This window comes from Trypanosoma rangeli, assembly GCF_003719475.1.
Source record: "Trypanosoma rangeli strain AM80 chromosome Unknown Tra_15.4_contig_00014, whole genome shotgun sequence".
NCBI classification, from domain to species: Eukaryota; Euglenozoa; class Kinetoplastea; order Trypanosomatida; family Trypanosomatidae; genus Trypanosoma; species Trypanosoma rangeli.
The window spans coordinates 57736-77463 of NW_021705758.1; the positions used below are offsets into that span (position 1 = coordinate 57736).

The 19728-nt window shown below is 50.4% G+C and overlaps 6 protein-coding genes across 6 annotated transcripts, besides 14 other annotated features; all 6 read left to right on the forward strand.

Annotated features, from left to right (window-relative positions):
- Positions 1-6: 6 nt before the first annotated feature.
- Positions 7-77: a microsatellite.
- Positions 78-606: 529 nt separating this feature from the next.
- Positions 607-659: a microsatellite.
- An 85-nt stretch (positions 660-744) lies between these two features.
- Positions 745-815: a microsatellite.
- Positions 816-1362: 547 nt separating this feature from the next.
- Positions 1363-2928, forward strand: TraAM80_00773 (putative serine/threonine protein phosphatase; the record flags this gene model as incomplete). The annotated part of the gene is made up of 1 exon (XM_029377841.1): positions 1363-2928. One exon carries the CDS (start codon positions 1363-1365, stop codon positions 2926-2928), a length of 1566 nt encoding a protein of 521 aa, XP_029242321.1.
- Positions 2929-3780: 852 nt separating this feature from the next.
- On the forward strand, positions 3781-8595 carry TraAM80_00774 (uncharacterized protein; the record flags this gene model as incomplete). Its single annotated transcript, XM_029377842.1, has 1 exon — positions 3781-8595. One exon carries the CDS (start codon positions 3781-3783, stop codon positions 8593-8595), a length of 4815 nt encoding a protein of 1604 aa, XP_029242322.1.
- A 16-nt stretch (positions 8596-8611) lies between these two features.
- Positions 8612-8666: a microsatellite.
- Positions 8667-8708: 42 nt separating this feature from the next.
- Positions 8709-8745: a microsatellite.
- Positions 8746-8783: a microsatellite.
- Positions 8784-8996: 213 nt separating this feature from the next.
- Positions 8997-9034: a microsatellite.
- Positions 9035-9055: 21 nt separating this feature from the next.
- TraAM80_00775 (uncharacterized protein) lies at positions 9056-10933 on the forward strand (the record flags this gene model as incomplete). Its single annotated transcript, XM_029377843.1, has 1 exon — positions 9056-10933. One exon carries the CDS (start codon positions 9056-9058, stop codon positions 10931-10933), a length of 1878 nt encoding a protein of 625 aa, XP_029242323.1.
- A 213-nt stretch (positions 10934-11146) lies between these two features.
- Positions 11147-11175: a microsatellite.
- Positions 11176-11262: 87 nt separating this feature from the next.
- Positions 11263-11302: a microsatellite.
- Positions 11303-11333: 31 nt separating this feature from the next.
- Positions 11334-11362: a microsatellite.
- Positions 11363-11746: 384 nt separating this feature from the next.
- Positions 11747-11774: a sequence feature (GA-rich).
- A 47-nt stretch (positions 11775-11821) lies between these two features.
- On the forward strand, positions 11822-13339 carry TraAM80_00776 (uncharacterized protein; the record flags this gene model as incomplete). The annotated part of the gene is made up of 1 exon (XM_029377844.1): positions 11822-13339. The coding sequence occupies one exon, from the start codon at positions 11822-11824 to the stop codon at positions 13337-13339; it is 1518 nt and encodes a 505-aa protein (XP_029242324.1).
- A 344-nt stretch (positions 13340-13683) lies between these two features.
- Positions 13684-13703: a microsatellite.
- A 956-nt stretch (positions 13704-14659) lies between these two features.
- On the forward strand, positions 14660-17458 carry TraAM80_00777 (putative cyclophilin type peptidyl-prolyl cis-trans isomerase; the record flags this gene model as incomplete). The annotated part of the gene is made up of 1 exon (XM_029377845.1): positions 14660-17458. The coding sequence occupies one exon, from the start codon at positions 14660-14662 to the stop codon at positions 17456-17458; it is 2799 nt and encodes a 932-aa protein (XP_029242325.1).
- Positions 17459-17647: 189 nt separating this feature from the next.
- Positions 17648-17671: a microsatellite.
- A 144-nt stretch (positions 17672-17815) lies between these two features.
- On the forward strand, positions 17816-19651 carry TraAM80_00778 (putative dolichyl-P-Man:GDP-ManGlcNAc2-PP-dolichyl beta-1,4-mannosyltransferase; the record flags this gene model as incomplete). Its single annotated transcript, XM_029377846.1, has 1 exon — positions 17816-19651. The coding sequence occupies one exon, from the start codon at positions 17816-17818 to the stop codon at positions 19649-19651; it is 1836 nt and encodes a 611-aa protein (XP_029242326.1).
- A 59-nt stretch (positions 19652-19710) lies between these two features.
- Positions 19711-19728: part of a sequence feature (GA-rich) that runs on past the window's edge.

The following is a 19728-nucleotide window of genomic DNA, read 5'->3' on the forward strand; positions in this document are numbered from 1 at the left end:
AAACGACTCTCTTCTCTCTCTCTCCCCCCCCCCCCCACCCTTCTCTCTTTTTTTTCCTTTCTCTCTCTCTCTCTCTCGTTCGTATTTCAATTTTGCTTTAGCTTTTGTGTGCATTGTTGTAATTACTGTTTTTGCTTGGGTGTGTTGGTAGACACGCGAGATTCTTACACCATTCCCTGTGGCCTTCCCGCAACGGGCCTCAAAGGGTGGCGGGGCCAATTAACATGCCCGCGTTTCTGAGAAGGCGTGGCGGTCCGCGTGGTGTGTTTGTGAACACAAAGTGGTAGGCGCCGCAGGACACGTTTGGAGCCAAGTCATTGGCAGCGATGTATTTAGTTGTATGTTTTAAATTTTACCACATCGGTCTTTGGTGGCGGGGACGGTGTGTCACCGACGGGGATGTATGCAGATGGTGAATGAAAAGTAGATGGGCACAAAAGATACTATAATAAGAGAGAGGAGAGAAGCAAAAAAAAGGGAAAAAATCAGAAAAAGTATAGTTAAACCAAAGGTGTGGCTTGGTGGGAATAATAATTTTTTTCTAACTGGTACGTTGGTCGTTTTTTTTTTTTTGCGCCTATCAGCGGTTATGGTAGAGTTTTCTCTTGTGCGTGTGCGTTCTTTCTGTGGAGTGGTGTGTGTGGGGGGGGGTTGTGTGTTGAAGCGCGTTATTGAAGGGTAAGGCGAGGGCGCGGTCCTCATTTATATGCACAGCAGATTCTTCAAGGAAACCGTCCCCCTATATTATTTTTTTTTTGCTTTACTGTCTTTTTTTTTTTTGCTGTGGTGTTCTTTTTTTTTTTTTTGTTTGTTTTCAGCGTTATTGCAGCGCAGTGTGATGATGCGGTGCCGGTGTGTGGCGGTGCGTGTGGCTCCATGGTGCGCACGCACGTACCTAATGCCTTGCTTGCACTCGCACAGGAACTATGCTTTTCAGTAACCCTCTCATTCCATTTCACTCTCTCATTATTGCCATGATTTCCCTTTTGACGCAGTCTCCCGCCGTTTTCTGTATTTATACGCGTCGAAGTCACAGGTTTCTACGTGTTTTTGTTTTTGTTCTTTTGCATGATCTCCGTCTTATCAGAAGTGTGCTTGAATTGCAGGAACGGGGGAAAAGGGGGAAGGGACAGGGACGTGCGAGTGTAAGAGAAGCTAATAAGGGGAGGGGGGACGGCAATTTAAACGTTTCATTCTTGGCATGGCAATGGCGCGAGGGAACTTACCCCCCTGAGTCTTAATATGACACCATCGGTGTGTCTCCGGTGCTTTATCCACTACTTTTTGTCTATGGTGTGTTTGTTTGCCCGTTTCCTCTCGTTGTTTGGGAAGTGCCGCTCTCGCAGCACTACGCACGTGTACATGGGGGCAAACAAGAAGGCGGGGGTGGGTGTCCTGCAAGTGGTGCTGGCTAGAAGACGGCATGGCGTTGGTGGTGGGGATCACGGGGCCCGCCAGCCTGCTATGGCTTGGTCCATGATTCTGCTTCAACTATTATTTTTCCTTGGGCTGACGATGTCGTGCTGCGGAGAGCAGGTGAAGAGCACGAGAAAGTTGCTCACCATGGGGCTTGTTGCAGACACCCACTACGACACATTTCCAGTGGGGGAGAAGGCACCGTGGGAGACGATGCGTCATTGGATGCGTGAGCAGCGCAAGCGAACGACGACGACGACCCTGCGCCGCTACGATGTTGCAAAGGACAAGCTTGACGAGGCCATTGCGTTTTTTAATCGTGTTCCAGACATGAATGTGATCGTGAATCTGGGGGATCTTGTTAATAACGACTTGATGTGGAACTTGAGGCCCATCCTGGACAGCTTGAACCGGGCGAAAGCACCACACTACAGTGTTTTGGGCAACCACGACCTTCGTGCCCATAATGACCGCTTTGGAAAAACAAATAAGACACAGGAAGCGTGGCTCATGAGAAAACTGGGGCTGCGCCGCTGGTACTACACAATTGACCACCCACCGTTTCGTTTCATTTTTTTAGATTCCATGGCAAATGATCCTGAAAATACCAACATGACCACAAAAGAGGCACAAACGAAGTGGCTGGAAGAACAACTGCACGCTGTTAAGGCTGCCGGTCGCGTGGCAGTTCTCTTTGCTCATGTTCCCATTGGATTTGAAACAAATCGACTAGGACCGCTCTTAAAAGCGTATGAGCAGATGCCCTTAGTGTTTTCTGGGCATAATCACAAGGGGGACTACACGGTTCAGGGGACGCATCGCGTTCACTGTGTCACGCTGGAGGGGCAAATTGAGACATTGACCAATGCGTTTGCAGTGGTGGAAGTGTTTGAAGATCGTGCAGAGCTGACTGGGTTTGGTCGTGTTCCGTCGCGTATCATGCGCTTTCAGCCCCACGTCGTGAAGCTGCTTCAGGCGTATCATGGGCCACTGCAGCACAATTTGTCATCTCAGGGATGCCAACCCCCTTCGGCTGAAGAACTTTGGGCGAGCGAGGTGCTGCAGCGTCCACCTACTCTACAACTGAATATCCCATACTACAGGAAGCCAGCGCTTTCACCAGCGTTGGCACAGTCCTTTCCAAGAACACGTTTCTACGTTGAGCTGATGACCTGGCCGGACACGAAACAAACGCATACTATTCGTGTTCCGGAGGAACCTGTGGATCTTACTTCTGCGACAAAGCGGCGCACACTACTTATCAATGGCACATTTGTCGAAGGGGCTCCTGTAGCAACTCGCCAAATTTCCGCTGTTAACGCGAATTCCATGAATCTTGGGAAAGACGTGTCTCAAGCAGGAAAACAAGTTTATTTAAAGAGTGTGGACGTGAACACGCTATGGGAGAAGGAATGGATCTTTATTCTTGCAGTATGGTTCTTTTTGCTGGCGTTCACCCTGGTGCTGCTGTGGAGTGTCAAGCGGAAAACCCACGCAAGACGCGGGGTATGAGGTGGTGTATATTACATGAACTGAAAAAAAAAGGCACAGCAAAAGGACAAGTTCCCCCGTATTTTACACATTTTTTTTTGTTTTGTTTTGGGTGTGTGTGTGTGGGAGAGGGGGATGAGCTTTCCGCTTCTTCACACAGTAACGGGCGTAGGTGGGCAGGTCCGATGGTGTGAGGGAATCACTTGGCGGGTTCGGTCGTGTCCGCGGTTGGGATACGCCTGCTGCGATGACCCACCCAGTATTACAACACCATGCGGAAAAAGAAAAAGAAGACAAATGTAGGTGGGAGTTACGGTAAGGCCGGGAGTCACGGCCTTTCTCCTGTAACATATTTTCCAAGCTGCGTGTGGACGGAATTGTGCAACAAGTTAGGGCTACACCGATGATAAAGTGTTGTGTTAAACCTCAGTGACTCTTTTTAAATTATTATTTCCTTTATAGTGCTACCGCGTTGGAAGGCATAGCAAATGCAGTTTTGTTGTTGTAGTTTTCCTTTCTTTCCGCCCCATAATGCCTTTCACGCGGAGGGGCGTGACTGCTGCGAAGCCGTGCAGACTCTGCCGCTTCGCCGTCTCTCGACGAATGTAGTTCGTACACAACGCCTCTTTGAGTTCAGCTGGTTCTTGATTCATTAGCATCTTGGATGAATCTCCTCTCCCGTGGTGGGTGATGGGTGAAGTGGAGTCATGCTGCTTCTCTGCCTTTGTTGTTACTCTTGCTCTGTTTGTACGAATAGAAGGCACAGGACTTCGGCCAGGCGCAGCTTTTTTTCAGCTTTGAAATCCCCTTTTAAACCACATACTGAGGTCGAAACGGAGAGGGTGTCAGTTTTTGCACGAGACCAATACAGTTATGCGTACGCGTGTGGATCGTTCCGTTGACATCTTCATTGCCCTACATCCATGCGTCGAAGATACTTCAGAGGAGAGAACGGGTGACACGTGTTGTACCAATGATATGGCGCCAGAAGAAGGTTGTGGAAGCATGGCTCGCCCTAACAGGATGCCATGTATAGTATTGCCTTCTTCTTTACAAGTTCAGGGGAGCGGAACACATATATTGTTTCACAATGGCTGTATTGATCATCGTTCCATTGCAACTACGCTGGGTGACGCGGCGTGGGAGGAGTTACGGCGGAGTGGTACATTTTGGTTTCTTTCCTGCGTTCCCCCTCATTTGTCCGCAAAGGGTGAAAGTCAGGCCTTGAGTGGACTGGGCGAGGTGGAGGCATTCATGCTGCAGGACTTGACAGGACGAGTGCTAGATGTTGCTTCCTCGCCACTGGAAGTGTCTGTAATACAATGGATGGAGGGAGGGGCTGTGTCTCATACGGCGGGTGAAGATGAGTTGCCCTGGCGATACTCGAATGAAAGCAGCGGTCAATTTATGGGCGTGCAAGCAGTAGTCGAATTTGTGAAGGAACGCCTAACGGATACGGAACACGAAGCAGCAACGTTTTGCTTTCATTTAGTAAGCATTACATTTCTTGATTCTAGGTGTGCACGCACCAGTGAGATTGTTCTGGCGGGTGTGAACGCGTCTTTTGAGGCCTTGCCAACAAGTAACTCCCGAGCACTCGTCGCGGTGCGTTGCTTGTTTGCTAATGCAGCTTCTGCTGTGTTGGGACACTCACAGCCCCAGGGGCACGGCAGTTGTAGTATTCCTGAGCTTAACGCATGGACCTCACAAATTCTACCAGAAGAAATCGTCAGGTTTCTCATTGTACGACGCTTGTATTCCACAAAGAGAGTAAATGAGGAAGAGGTGGAGGAAGAGCGAGAAAAAGAGCCTTGTCAATTTTGTTTACCGTCAGTACGCGTGGTGTATGCCGTTCTGGAAATAGATGAAAAGGCGCTTCTCCATCGGGACAAGGAGGTGCGTACCGACCACAGCACATCAGCGCCACTCCTGCGGTATATCTTCTTCTGGTGCGCACTGGGGGCCCTCGTGGTCACGGATGACGTTGATGCTGACTGCGATACCACCGATGGTCGTGATAACAACGCCATGAATGGCACTCAAGATAACACATGTGGTATGGATCCACGACAAGGCCCAGCTAATGGAGTAGGAAATGCCAAGGAGTGGCTACAAAAATTGCTTATCGAACCTTTGCTTTTTTCTCGGTTAATGGATGGCTGGCGTGATGGAGGGGGAGGTGATGAAGTGGTCTGCTCCACTCGACGCCTTCTCACTGCTCTTGAGCAGTCGCACCACGTGGCAAACTGGGTGAGGGAAAAGGGGTTGCAGCGACGGGTGCGGGGTCTTGTTTCGTCTGCGGTACATCCATCTATTTCTGTAGGCGATGTGCTGAGTCTTTATAGCGCGGAAAGTGACGCTCTTACTTGGTGTCAGCGGCTGGAGTGGGAGTATTACACCGCGCTTGGGGATCTTTTTGCGTCGCGTGCTTTTCCGTCGGGGTGCCTTGTCGCAACTAAACCGAAGCAGCATTGTGACGCCTCCGTTCAGTGTCCAGAAGCATCAAATCCACTGGACAAAAGCAGGGAAATGGAAATGACGCTGTTGAGGCATGAAAGCTATCATGAAGGCCCTTCAGAGCCTCCTCCTGAAGGTATTACGAGCGTGGAGCCCCGTACGTTAGCTTCCCCCTGTGAAGAGTTGAGTTATTCGACAGCATGTTTCTCACCACATGAACGAATGCTGCAGTCACTGTTAGTGTCATCGGGTGACCTATCTCGTCGTTTAATTGAAGCTGAGGCCGTTAGAAGACTTTTGATTGAGTTTCGCGCTGCAGAGTGTATGGTGTCCATACTGTTTTCTCTTGCAGATCAATGGCAACGCTGTCATGTAAAACAAATAAATTTGCCCAGTAAGTTGTGGCTCACGAAGGAGGACGAAGACGAGGAGGTGGAAAAAGCATGGCAACATGCCTTGCGTGGACGTCACGGCGAGCTTCACTTGCAGTCGGGGTTGCTACGAGAATATACCAATATGACTGAGGGCATCTTTTTATTGTTGCTAGACAATGTCGAAGAGAAGCTCTTGTGCTTCATGGACGCTGCAGCTGCTCCAACGCGAGAGAACAAACTGAACTTACTTCGTGTTTCCCCCTTCAAATGCATGGATGCAACCGTGCGGACGACGATGCTGTCTAATGAGCGTCAGCCGGCGCTTATGTGTGGAGACTTTCCTGGATCTGAGTCATACATTTTTTCCCAGAATGACAACTTTCATCAGCAGCTATCAGCTGAAGTGTTACCAACGATGAAGTCAGTCGATGTATTCGAGGATGGGGGCTTTCACTTGCAGCGGCGGCTTGGCGAGGAGGGTGATGCACCGACGATGGAGGGCGGCACACTGAGTGGGCCATCCCCGCATCCTGTGGAAGATGCTGCGAAGGACTGCTGCGAAGACGGCAGGGCCGTTGTGAAGGATAAACGCCGGGTGCCGATGACAGAGAGGGATAGTTTGGTGTCTTTTTGTCTGAACCGTGTTTGCCGCCACGGAGACACGTTGAATGAGGTTTCATCTGGACATCGTCATCGGCTCTGCCGTGCCAACACACGTGGTTCCGCGCAAGATCCGCTTTATCGCCGACTGCTTACTACAGGAGGCGTCAAGACTGTTGCGGACCCTCAAGCTACTTGCAAGGGGCCGCTACCTGCCCTAAGCTTTTCCGATATTACGAAGGAGAGTGCAGGTTGGTCAGAGTCGCAGGACCTCGACGATTTTAGGAAACTGTTTGCGTACGGTATTTACGTGGTGGGGGCGGCCGGGAGTGGGAAATCGAGTTTAATATGCGCTCTCTTGCGTGAGGCGTCCCTGGTTGCTCCTCCTCCAACGGTTGAGCTGCACACAATGACTATCCGGCGAACCTCAACAATCGTTGAGGTGCCTTTTCCGAAGAACCCACTCCCCCTGGGTGGCCACTGCAACGCTACACCGTCCAACCTGCAGCAGTGGATGAATGCCGTTGAGGAGGGAAGTGCGGCGCCGTCTCGGGTTTGCGTGAATCTTGTGGAGTTACCGGGCCCTTTTTTACTCGTGGCCAGTAGAGGATGTGTGAAGCTGCCAATCCGAGGTGTTGTGTATTGCATTACCTATCATCTGCAAGATGACTGGGAAGTGACAAAAGAAACGATATGGCAACATGTGCTTACGCTCCAGTATGCTGTGGCGATGCCAAGTTCACATGTTGCCAATGTGCGGAGAAGCGACACCGACAACGCGAACGACGCACGTGATGAGGCGTTGCATTTGCCGGTGGTGCTTGTCGGCACTCACGCAGATTCCATCGCTGGTCTGCCTTCTACGGAACGGCTTGCTGCCGCGCAACATCAATTGAATTGCCTTCAACGGTGGTTTGAAGAACGTGTTGAGCTGCAGAAGGGATCTGCTGAGAACCACCTACTACCGCAGCCGATGCTAGTCGATTCCTGCCTTACGAATACGTTCAACTTTTTATTTATTTCTGATTACTCAAATAATAGGACGGCATTTCAGACGCTTTTTCATCGGATGCTGCGATTTCTTCACCACACTGCGCCATTGAGCCCAATACACCTCTTGGCACGGTGGCTTCCTCAACGCCTGCTCTTTCCGCGTGAAACTCCGGTTGAGGCGGTCAGTGAAACTGCCGAGTCCACGGAGTTGAGAAAGAGTTATCCCCATTTAATGATGAGTGGGACACTTGAGGGGTTTTGGGAGCTCCAACGTCACCGTGGTGTTTCTGCCGCAGCAATGGAAAAACAGTACTACGAAGGGGACCATGAAGATGGGAAGGCGCAACAGATTTCTCTTCCTGCCCCCATCTCCCCACATACACTGGGGTTGTGGTGGAGCCGCAGTTCAGCAGGGCTTCTTGTTCTCTTTACTGCCCTCCAACGGTTGCGGCAATTTGTTTCTTGTTGCTTTGACGAGCAATCCTTGGAAAACGCGGTGCTCTACCACCTGGGCTTTGTTTCTCCAGATGCTCCTGATGAAGTGGATGTGGGTGAAGCAATGGAACCTTTTCTGTGTGAAAGGGATGTGTTTCTGGAGGCGCTACTGGAAGAGTGTCGGCTTCGCGGTGTGCTCTTGTTTCTTTCCTGCACTCTAGCCAATTCCCTGGAAGAGAAGGGCTGCGAGAGTGACCTGGGTTATGTCCACAACCCATCCCCCTCGAGGTCGCTGCCTCAGCGACTGTGCATGGTGATTCTTGGTCCAGAGTGGGTGGAGAATATCTGGTCAAAGACGTTAGCACCACAAATGGTTGTCTATCATACCATGTCTCTGTTACGTGGTTCTGAAAGCATTCTAACTGATGCCTTGAGTAACATTTTTGGGTATTGCGAGGAACAGCTTGGCATCGCATTTACTGCAGCAGACTTCACAGCAGTGTGGCCGCAGTTGTCTCAGATTTTGTCAACGGCCTCCGCCGAGGCTGCGGCTGACAACATCAACACTATATGTGACTATTTCTATCAATACCTTACACGAGGCTCTGTTTCCTTGGCGCTTCTGCAGTTCTTATGGGGCCCACCGTATAACATTCTTGCGACAAATGAAATGAGCGCTAGAATGGCTCTTGTGGGAAGTGGATTGGCACGCAGAAAGGTGAGAAATGAGCGCGAAGTATCAACTGATGATCAAGATGGACTGATGCAGTTGTATCTGCCATCTGCTGTTTTGACGAACAGAAGTTTATTATGTGCGTATGGTGACTAAAAAAAGTGAAGTGTCGTCTCTATTTTATTTTCTTTTTTCTTTTTTCTTGTTGTTATTATTATTATTTATTTGTAGCTGCCCACTTTACGTGACATGACCATCGAATTAATTATTGTATGATGTTTGTTGTTTGGTTGATGTGTGATATATTTATTTATTTGTTTGTGCCCTTTGTGTAGTTGTGTTTGGTCCGTTGCATTCGCCGCAGTGGTATCGCTGACGAGGAGGGCGGCGGAGAAAAGAGTACGTGAACGTCGGAGGGAGCGAGGGGGGCCTCTGCGCCTCTTGGGAGGTCTAACTCTTCCTTACTTGCACACGCACAAGTACTCTTTCTCTCGTCTTACGTTGGTGTGCGACTATCCTTTTATCGTTTCCACTTTTTAAGGATATTCCCGTGTTTATTTCTCTTTCTTTTTACTATTTGCTTTTACTTTTCTCTCGTTTCAGAAGATTGTCTGAAATGTTGTCGTGTTGTGGCGATCGTTCCGACTATTTGGGTGTTCTCGTGATGGAGATTGCCAAACTCATGGAGGAACGGGCCTACAGGCGCTACATGCTACCCTGTTTGTCGGCAAGGCAGCGGGCGCATCTTTGGGCGTTGCGGAGTCAGGCGCTATTTGGCGATGCACCCAGTGACAGCGAATGTCCGGGTCCTAATGGACCGGAAAAAAATGGTGAAACAACGCAACAGCAAATAAACTCTACGAATGTGAAGCAGGTTGGAAAAACGGCAATGCCCCATCGGCCACCACATTGGTATCAATTCACAATGCGTTTTTATTACTCAGCGTGGGTTGCGCTGCGGGGGACGATGACGCCGCAGCTTGCCGGTGAGGCTCTGTGTACCGAGTTTTTTTATCTACTCAAGGTGCATAACGTCCCTGCCATGCTGCCTCTCATGGAAGCCGTCCTCAACGCGGCCCGCGCAAAGGCAATGACATTCAATTTTACAGAGAAGAAGCAACGTAGTTTTGGAGGTGGTAGCACTCACAACCCCGTAAGGGCGAGTGACGGCTTCTACGTTCGTGGATTCCACGGGGACCCTATAGTGATTGCATTTCTCTGGCTCTGCCGGGCTCAATCGATCCCGTGTGAAGTAGAATTTGAGCCGTTATCGTCAAAGCTGCCGCACGGCGACGAAGATTTGTTTCTCGTCAAGTCTTTGGCCCAAAATGTGGTGCTGACTGAACCTTTGGCAGCATTTGTTCTCTGCGTTGAGCTATATCTGCCCCAAATTGGGCATTGGCTGGGGGAACGTGCTCCCTGTGCTGCGTCTTCACCCCACACAACGCGTGCGCTGCAGAAAAGTGCCTGGATAGAGTACATGCATCACATTTTGGTGGATCTTCGAGCCCCACTTCTGCATTTTATGCGGGAAGTGGCTCAACAAGAGAAGCAGCATGGAACACCGCGAGGACCTCCGTCCTCAAGGGTCCGTTTAAGTGACCAAGCGAATACATCAGGCGGTGCTCCATCTGGAGTGTTGCAACGGCGTCGAGAGCTGTCTAAAGCCGCTATGAAGTTACTTGCACGTTATGAACGGTTTGCCCAGCACTACTGTGCAGCCCATCCGCAGAAGATAGTGTCCGTGGCAGAGTTGTGCGTTGCTGCCTACAGTTTTGTTATTTGTACAAGTCCGCTTTGTAACGAATTTTTTACTTTACTGGAGGCGGTGCCATCGGCTCTGGGACAGACTGGAGTGCACGCAGCACTACCCCATAGTTACCGCCTTTCGCTTTATGGGGACGGCGAATCGAAGAAATCGCTAGCTGTATCTTCGCAGGATACGATGGCGTTGCTTGGTGGTGTCCCGAAACCCTACCGGGACCTCGCGACGCGCATCTTGCACGGTGCCGTCTCCGTGCACTCCCCTTCTGTTACGGTTCGCATTGGTGGCGATGACGAAAGAAACAAAAATAGTCATTTAGGAATTAAAAAATCGGCATTTTCGAGTGATTGGCTTCTTCGCCTCGATTCAGCCTGGGATGGACTTGTACCCGGTGCGAATGAAGCCGCTATGCTTGTTATTGATCGATTGATTAAAGTCACATGCGCCCCGTTTCGGCAAAGTCTTGAGGAGATACTTTCGCAGGCATGGAGTACTGCCAATGAACAGTGCATAGGTTTCCCGTTCCTCGTACTGGATAAAGAACATCAAAATTTTGTCACGACACCTACCGCCCATCCTGTCTCCATGGCACCTCATGAGGCCCCGTGGAGGGAGGGGAGGGCCGCGGATGTTGTACGAGGGTACTGGCTAAAGTTGCGCGCTGCATTTGATTCATCTCAGTCATCCTCTGAACGCAGAAATTACAGGAGCTCTGCAGCGAAGCTATAAAGATTGGTACGTGGTGTTGTTAGTGACTGTTGTTTCTGTTATTAATACATTCGTGGTCTGTACAATTCTTCCTTTGTGTTGTTGCTTTGAGATCACAATTTTGTATTTGCTCCAATATTGGGGGTGCCCCTCTGCAGGACACCAGAGGGGACGGGGGATGCATGGAAAGCAAAAATACAAGATACAAAAGTGTCTATGGGGGAAGGAGGAAAATGTTGTTGTCGTTGTTTTTTTTTTTTTGTGCGTGCGAAAGGACAGCTAAAAGGATCCAGGTGCCACAGGCTGCACATCCCTGCCACCATACAAAAATAATTTACCATGGAATGTATTTTTTATTTTTATTTTTGGTTGCTGTTGTTTTTGTTGGTGCTCGTGCCGCAGCTTGTGGTGATTAGTCCTGTTATTATGATGGCTATTATTACTATTATTTCCCTCCGGTCGCAGGCTGGTGCCTCTGTACCGCTGTATTGCCGCATTTTACGGCTCACTCCCCCGGTTGCTAGAAAAGGGCGCGTTGGGGCGGCGTCTGGAGAGTGGTAATAGGGATACTGGATGTGGTTGTAGTTTCGATTATCCGCGCCGCACCATGGCGTATTTGCGCTGGGGCCGTTGGTAAAGCACATTACGTGTGCGGGCATGCATGCATGCATGAAGTGCGCTGGAGATCATTCCTGTTCTGCTGTTGTTTTGTTTTCCTTCGCTTCGTCCGCCCCTTTACATATGATCTTTCATGGCTTCTTCTTTCCGGCTTCAATAGATTTGCACTCCCCTCCCCCTCTCTCCCAGTGTTTCTTGCGCAGGCATAAATAAAGGGGAAGAGCAAGAAGGAAAGAAGGAAGGAGTTAGTTGTTGTTGTTTTACGTGGGGGTGGTGACGGTGAAAAAAAAAATGTCATTGAAGGTGCGTGACTGCACTAGAATCGCCGTTGCGGTGGCGCTTGGCTACATTGCCTACCGCGGGGTGTGGAGTTTTCTGCGGAATGAGATCACCATAAGCGTCACGGAACTGGTGCAGCTGCCGCCCAGTGAGAGGCTGCTGGAGTTGGATGAGCAGACACCACTGCAGGGGGAAATTCGGTGCGAAACATATTTGATGCGTAGCTACCGCTTTCTTATGCGGCTCTCTGCCAACGTCAAGGGCGTCTCCACCTCGCCTCCGGCCACGTCGCACTCTCGCCACCGGGTCATTCATGCAACAGAAAATACTAGCTACAGAACCATGATGTCGCATGGTATAAGTAAGAAGCGGGAAGGACTTCCCAACGTTACCGTTCATGACGTACACAGCATGGTGGATTACTGGGAGCTCTCGCCAAACGGCAACGTCTGCTTTACGCCCCCTTGCATAGGAGATGAGCTACTGATGTGTTATGAGGCATCAGCAAAAGCGGGTCATCCAGTGAACGCCGTGGTAAAGAACTGTTACCTACAAGCGGATGAAAGACCGGGCCTAAAACGTTTATCCTTTGACTTTATGGTGTACGATATTGTGCATGCGGCGAAGATACGCATTGCACTTCCCAATCGCTACTGTGACGTTGTTACGATTCACACCGGTGGTGTGGGCCTCGTTCAACAGCCAGATGCAAGGAAGCCGCACCACTTTATTTGGGATATAGGCAATGTGGACGAGACAACGTGGAAGAAGGTCAAGTCCCTGGCACCTGATGTCCTGCCGGAGGGTCGGCTTGCGCGTCGCGGTTTCACCGATGACGACTTGGCGGTAGCTGTAGAGCGACGGAAAAGCGGTGAGAATAGCGAGGTCATGGCTAATAGTTACCAGCTTCCCAACACCATGGATACGAAACTGGAAAGCAGGAGTGAGAGATGTGACGGAGACACTCCCGTGGATACGGATGCTAAAAGAGGGATGCTTGGCACACACACAAGTTCCGGGCTTCCTGAAGGGACGCAGCTTCTTATTGCACACTTTCTTATTGTTTTTGAGGAACCTGATGGGATGGAGTACGACTATGTCTCGACTGACTCGGAGCTGAGCGAAGGTGAGAATGAAGGTGGCGAGTGTGACGAAGCAAGGCGGCGAACAGGTGACACTCGGTCTTCGCGGGCTACAGTCAGCACGGGTCGTAAAGCTGCAAAGCGTGAGAGCCGCGCTCCTAAGAGCAAAATGGTGCGTTACAGTGCTGATTCGTTACTCACCTTGGGACGGGGCGTGTCCACCAGCGTACCGGCCGTTGAGCTTTCCTACAGCGTCGGTGGACTCGTCTCAGGTGTCACGGTGCGTAAGCTGCAAACCGTGAGTGATCTGCCAAACTGGATTCCACGATCAATGCTTGACCGCTGGCTGCTGCGGTGGATGGTGCCCGGCATTCACCAGCTGCGGCTTGGTAAGTATGCCCAGTACAACTCATGGTTTGTGCAACCCATTTCTGTCACGTCACTTTGAAGGAGTCCTACGGCCAGCGACCAAAGTTGCGAACCCGTTTAAGTCATGCACAGGAAAGAGATAAGGAAAAGACAGGTGACTACAACATAGAAGGAAAAATGGAGGGATAAGACACAATTCTTGCAGCGGAGATGGAGTGAGGGGGTTGTGAATGCTGGGCAATTTTCGTAGCGGAGCCCCTCCACAACACTCCGGATTTGTTTAGCACTCTCAAAGAGTCACGAATTGTTTTGTTAGTCTCAAAAATAAGAGGAAAAAAGAAACGTGTGTGTGTGTGTTCTTTGTTTTGCGATTTTGTTTATTAGTATTACCAGCCATTCCCATTGGGAACTGGTGGCGTATCGCACACACACACGCACACACATCGCTGCAAAAGGCACACAGACATGTACCGAAGCAAGATTTCAGATGTTCCGAAGAAAGAGGTCGCTCTCATCGCAATTAGTCTCACGCGGTGAACATTTTTTTTTTCTCTTTTTGCTATGGACTTGGATACGAGAGACGCCAGCAGCAGCATTCGCCCCGACAACAACACCGCCCTCGTCAAGAAACAAAATGGGGTAAGCAGGGATCAAAAGGCTCTTTCCCCTTGTAGCTTGCCGCTGGGCAGTAGGGATGCACCCACTGAGTCTAAATGACGAGGGATAAATATTTAAAAAAGGGACGGTGGGAGAGAAGAGAGGGAAAAAGAGAGGGATGTAGGATGACCTGAAGCAAAGGCATCTGGTGTTAGTTGGGGTGAAAACAGATTTAGAGGTTAAGAGAACAAGATTTTAGGGAAGACGAATGTAGAAGAGATCAATAATATTTATCTTCAGGTGGGTGCAAGGTGCGGTTGAATGTTGGTGCTATTTGGTTTCGTTTATGAGTATGTGTGGTGTGTGCAAGTGGGTCGTGAAGGATGTCGTGGCATGCGCATGGCTTCAGGTTTTTTATTATTTTGTTTTATGCTCGATTTGCCTGCTTGGTTTCTGCTGTCATGTATTTACCTTCACAGTTCAAGTGCATCTGTCAAGTTGTTGTTTTTTTTTTGCTCTTGTTCCGGGTTGGCCGTGTAATTGTTCCCCCGCTCTTTTTTCCAAGCATCAGCGCTTATTAATTCATTTTGTCTTGCTTCACTTTGGAGGTCGGAAATTATCGTCGTTTTTGTGACCTCAGCGGAAATGAGAAGAACTGTGGCGGCTGAGGAAGATGGGTGATCGCTTCTCTTCCTCTCTCTTTTCTTTGTGGGTGTTTGTCCACCGACTACCGCCCTGACAATGGGGGGAGGGGGGGAGTTGTCAAGGCTGTAGTAACGCATAATATATATAAGTCCAGGCTATGTCACAGCGAGGCAACAGCGACGGCGGTGTCAGGGCGAGTCGCGGGATGGAGGAAGACGACGACGAGGAGGAGGACTTCTTGCCCGCTATTCCTGAGGTGCTTCTGCATCAACAGCAGAATGGCCCGACTACAACGACAAGCGATCAGAGTTTGGGGGTAGGGCGGGGGAAGCGATCTCGTTCCTCAAGCATGGACAAAGTCGATGATGTCGACAACGGCGCGTCACGCGATGCTGGATGCAACGCAGGTGAGGACAAGCAGGGCGAAGAGTGTTTTGTAGAGTTGCTAAGCTCGGAGGGATTTCCAAGCAGTTCTCTCTACGAACGAAGCTACCAACACAGCCATTTTCTGCAAGATATTGGTGTTGTACAGGACGAGCTTGGCAGTCTCATTGCCACGGTGGACTCGACTGGGACGCTACGTGCATGGCGAAAGCTCCCGCGTGGTGTTTTTTTCATGGGGGATCGTCAGGGTCTTTTTCCACAGAAGGTGCGTGAGGGGGACCTCAATGACGTGGTGAAGCACTTTATCCTCACGGACCCACTCACGCCCAGTTTGCTCGTGGTGCGCATCATGCCATGCGTGGAGGCGACAGCTGGTGTCGTGACGGTTGCTGTTGAGGTTCGTGTGGTGAGCTCCACTCTCATGACCGTGGATGCACGTCTCTCCTGTGAGTTCAGCGTTACGCTAAACATGAAATCCAAATCACCGTGCTGGAAGGAGAGCGTTACGCAACGGCCTTTTCTATTACACCACGATCACCAACCGTTTATTGTTTTTTTTACCATGGAAAAGGATGGAACGAGTCACACCGTGTTTTTGCCGTGTGTCACAGAAAAGTCGCCGCGTTCTGGCGGCACAGCCACCATCGTGGCTTCCACTCCGCTAAGCACAGCCAATCTTGTGGTTTGTTGCCAGCAACACCGACCAAGCGGCTTGGTGGTATTGGTTGATGAAAAGGGCATTATCGACTACGCGCGCATCATGGTCTCGCCTGGCAATGAAGGTCAGTCTGTTGCTTACCTCCAAGTCGTCTCTGGTGTGCCATCGCGTGGCACATCTGACCCTATGATACTGCGGCGGTGGATTACTTTTGATCGGCGACAGAAGACCGGTTTTTTTACATTATTGCGAGATGCAATGGGTGCTGCCAAGACCGGCAGGGTGATGCTGCCGCTTCAAGTTGGGTTTTCTGCAACTGGGAAGTATTTTGTGGTTTCAAGTGGTGTTCTGCGTGAGGGCCATGTGTGCGTGTTTGCGCATGTTTTTGACTTTTCCAGCGGCCAGCTTCTCTGTCGTGGTGAAACCGATGAAACGGCAACCCCGTCACTTGTTGGGGAAAACGCTCTGAGGGAGGCACTTTGGCTACTGCGTGGGGCCGTGTTTGACGTCGTAGTGGAGGACGCCGTGCACAAATCCCCACAAGGTGGGGCAGGGGGTGTCTGGGTGTTCGTTCCAGAGATTATGTTGGAGACTCCGGTTGAGGGGCGCGTGTGTGGTCGCCGCGTCTTTGTCTTTTGTGCTGCGCCGTTACCTGCAAACCGAACAATGCTGTCAGGCGCAAGTGGAGCCTCCACCTGTGCCTTAGTGACACCGTTCCACATGGAGCAGCTGTGGCGCCCCATTGGAGATCTGGAGAAAACTCTTCGTGAGTTGCTCTCTCCCACCTCCTCGGTGTTAGCGTCAGGTGCGGCGCTTGATCGGCACTTTGCTGCCCCCTTGACACTGATACGACTCACGGTTCCCGCCAGCCAGGCTCTCAAGAATCTTGTGGGTCAGTCCCCTGTCGGCTCCACCCTTTTACAAGAGGACGTCAAACGGCTTTTTGTTGTTCCAAGCAATACGGCCTTGGCAGCTTCATCCAATGAGCGGCTTTTTAATGCTGCTGATCCCATGTTTTTCACAGCATCGCCGGGGGAATATGCCCTTTTATTGTACACAAAGTATGAGGTGCAGTTTGGGGTGAGTAATGCATTGCGAGCGGAGAACATTGCTCCCACCAATGCCACGGATGACGATGCTGGAAAGACGGAGCAGAAGTATCGTGAAAAGGCGCTGTGCGACTTGCATCAAAAGCGTGACTTTGACTGTGAAGATCTTCTTGTTTTGCGCTCTTCTCTACAGGGTGTGATGCCACGTGAGGTGGTGACGGACAACAACGACGAAAACCAGAAACCTGAGAGTATGACTCCGGAGAAAAGTGATGAACATGAGTTGGACGGTGATGTGGAGGAGCGACGTGTGCAGCATATTATTGCAACTGCGACAGGACATAGCATCGAATGGGGAACGTCTACTGTTCATGTCACTTTATTTATAGACCACTTTGGGACGGTGACCGTCCGTTTACTTCCCCAGTTTGCGCCAAAGGCCGTTAAAAATTTTGTTACTTTGGCACAAGAGGGCTTTTACAACGGACTGACGTTTCATCGCGTAGTGCCGGGATTTATGATTCAAGGCGGATGTCCTGCTGGGGATGGTAGTGGGGGAAAGAGTATTTTTGGCGGGAGGTTTGAGGATGAGGGAGTGCATGTTATGGATTTCTTCTCATATCCAACCGTATACTGGCTGTGCATGGCCAATTGTGGCCCCAACACGAACGAGTCGCAGTTCTTCATCACCGTAGGTGAGGCGGCGCCGTGGTTGAATGGAAAGCACACTGTTTTTGGTTTTGTAGCTACAGGAAAGCCTGTGGTGCGTGCAGTTGTACAGACGTCGAGAGGAGAGGATGACAAGCCAATCAGCCCCGTGGTGATTCGACATGCCATCGTCACGGAAAGAGCTACGAACGAGTAAAAAATACCTTCCAGGTACTGTTCTTTTTTTTTTTTTCATTTTAATGCGACGTACGAAGGCGTTTTTTTTTTTTTGTATGTTTAACCTTTACTTTTTTTGTGTGTGGTTTATTTTGTTAATTTTATTATATTTCCTCTGTGGGTGTGGTTGGAGTAAGGCCTTCAGTGCCACTGGGGACCTCTGCGTGTAATATATATATATATATATATATATTCCTCTTTCGGGCTTCCGTATATGAACCACGTGGAATGGGGCGTCAGGGAGCAGCAAGAGGTAAAAAAAAAAAACAAGGGGGACATAAAAACAAAATACAAATAGGAAAACTGTCAGGCACGAGTGGGGGTTGCGCGAGGAGATATGCTGAGCTACGATGAATTGATATGGACAATATCGTTTCCTGTCTTCTGCTCACTTGCCATGTGGTTTTCGATGGCCCTGGCACTTCTGGTGAGGTCGATGCGAGGTCGCGTCAGACGTGAAAAAATACGAGACTCCATCCTGCGAAAAGAGCGTTGGGGGGCAACGGTGTCTGGCTCCCTTCGCCGCGACAGCAAAGCCATATTGCGACGTGCAGTTGTGATGGTGGGTGGTGACTTTGCCCGCTCTCCTCGCATGCAGTATCATGCGGCGAGCCTGGTCAAGTGTGGTCTTTTTGACAGCGTGGCTTTGGTGGGATTTGACATGGGCAATGCCCTTATAGATGACCTACAATCAATCACGAGTGGTGGCACGAACGAAGGGGGTGAGTGCGTTGTAGACACCACCTATTTGATCCCGCCTGTGACGCCGCCTTCGTGGTTTTGTCGTGTATTTCCCCATCGTCGGATGTACTGGATAGTGTCTACCGCGTATCGTGCATGCGCCTGTTCTGTAGTCTTTGCTTGGGCACTTATAGGGGCATTAGTCATGGTAGTGAATGATCGTGGACAACTTCTGCTTGTGGACCTGGTTCTCGTTCAATCGCCTCCTGCAGTGCCTTTTGTGCCTGTTATCAAGTACATCGTCCGCCCATGTGTTTTTCTGATCAATGCGATATTGTACTACTGTTTCCTTGTTCCTGGTTCATGGATGATATGCGACGCTCTTAGCGAAATTCGTGGGGGCCTGAAGTTACAAAAAGAGCTGAAATTAGGAGATAAAAAAGTTACTGCCTCATCCAGGTTTGTGATTTGTCCTGCGCTTATTGTGGATTGGCATAACTTTGGTTACACGATTCTACAAAGCGATGACCGGCCCTCCCTGGCAGTCTGGATTTACTGGATGTTTGAGTGTCACTGCTGTTTTGGCGATCGCAACGTGACGGTTAGTAAGGCGATGCAAAAGGCCCTTTACGCTCTACAAGGCCGAACTACGAAGCGTCAAAGTGAGGCACATCCATTGATAGAAAACGAGGTGACAGTGCTATACGACACGGCTCCCGCTTTTTTTGGTCCTGCATCAAGAGCCCGTTTTGTGCAGGAAGTACTGCGTCCCATTTTAGGGGCAACTTGCGAAGATGCGAAGGAAGCCATGGGGCTCTCGCCGCCGCCGGCATGGGTGATGGAGACGGATATGCATGACGACAATGCCACAAACACCAGCTCCAAGGGGCTGTTCATAGTGGGTGCCACTAGCTGGACAGCAGACGATAACTACACCATGGTGGTAGAAGCACTGGCACGCGTTGATAAACGCTTACAGCAGCTTCAACAGCGAGAGGGTGGCACCAAGTCGCTTGTTGTGAAGCCCATCTGGTTGCTTGTTACAGGCAAGGGTGTGTCACGGGAGCGTTTTGAGCGTGCGGTTTTGGAAGCATCTCTCTCCCCACTCGTGACTGTGACAACTATGTATTTTCAGTCGTATTTGGACTACGCCACTGCCCTTGGTGCGGCGGATGTGGGTCTCTGCCTTCATCACTCCTCTAGTGGCTTAGACTTGCCGATGAAGGCCGTAGACATGTTGGGTTCGGGCCTACCTGTTATAGCCCTGCAGTATGAGGCCCTTCCAGAGTTGCTGGATGAGAAACATGGTTGGATGTTCACCAACGCGGAGGAACTGGAAACGATCCTGTGGCAGCTTACGAGTTGTGAGGATTCTGTCAGTATCGTGGAATCTGTGGAACAAAAGCGTCTCCACGTGATGCAGAGTCGGGAAAAAACGTGGGACGAACGGTGGCGCTTTGCAGTGGTGCCATTGCTGCGCGATCTGCTCTGATGGTGAAGGAGCAATGAGCGAATAAACGAGTGTGCGCGAGAGTGAAGGAAGTGAGGTGGAGGAGAAAAGAAGAAGAG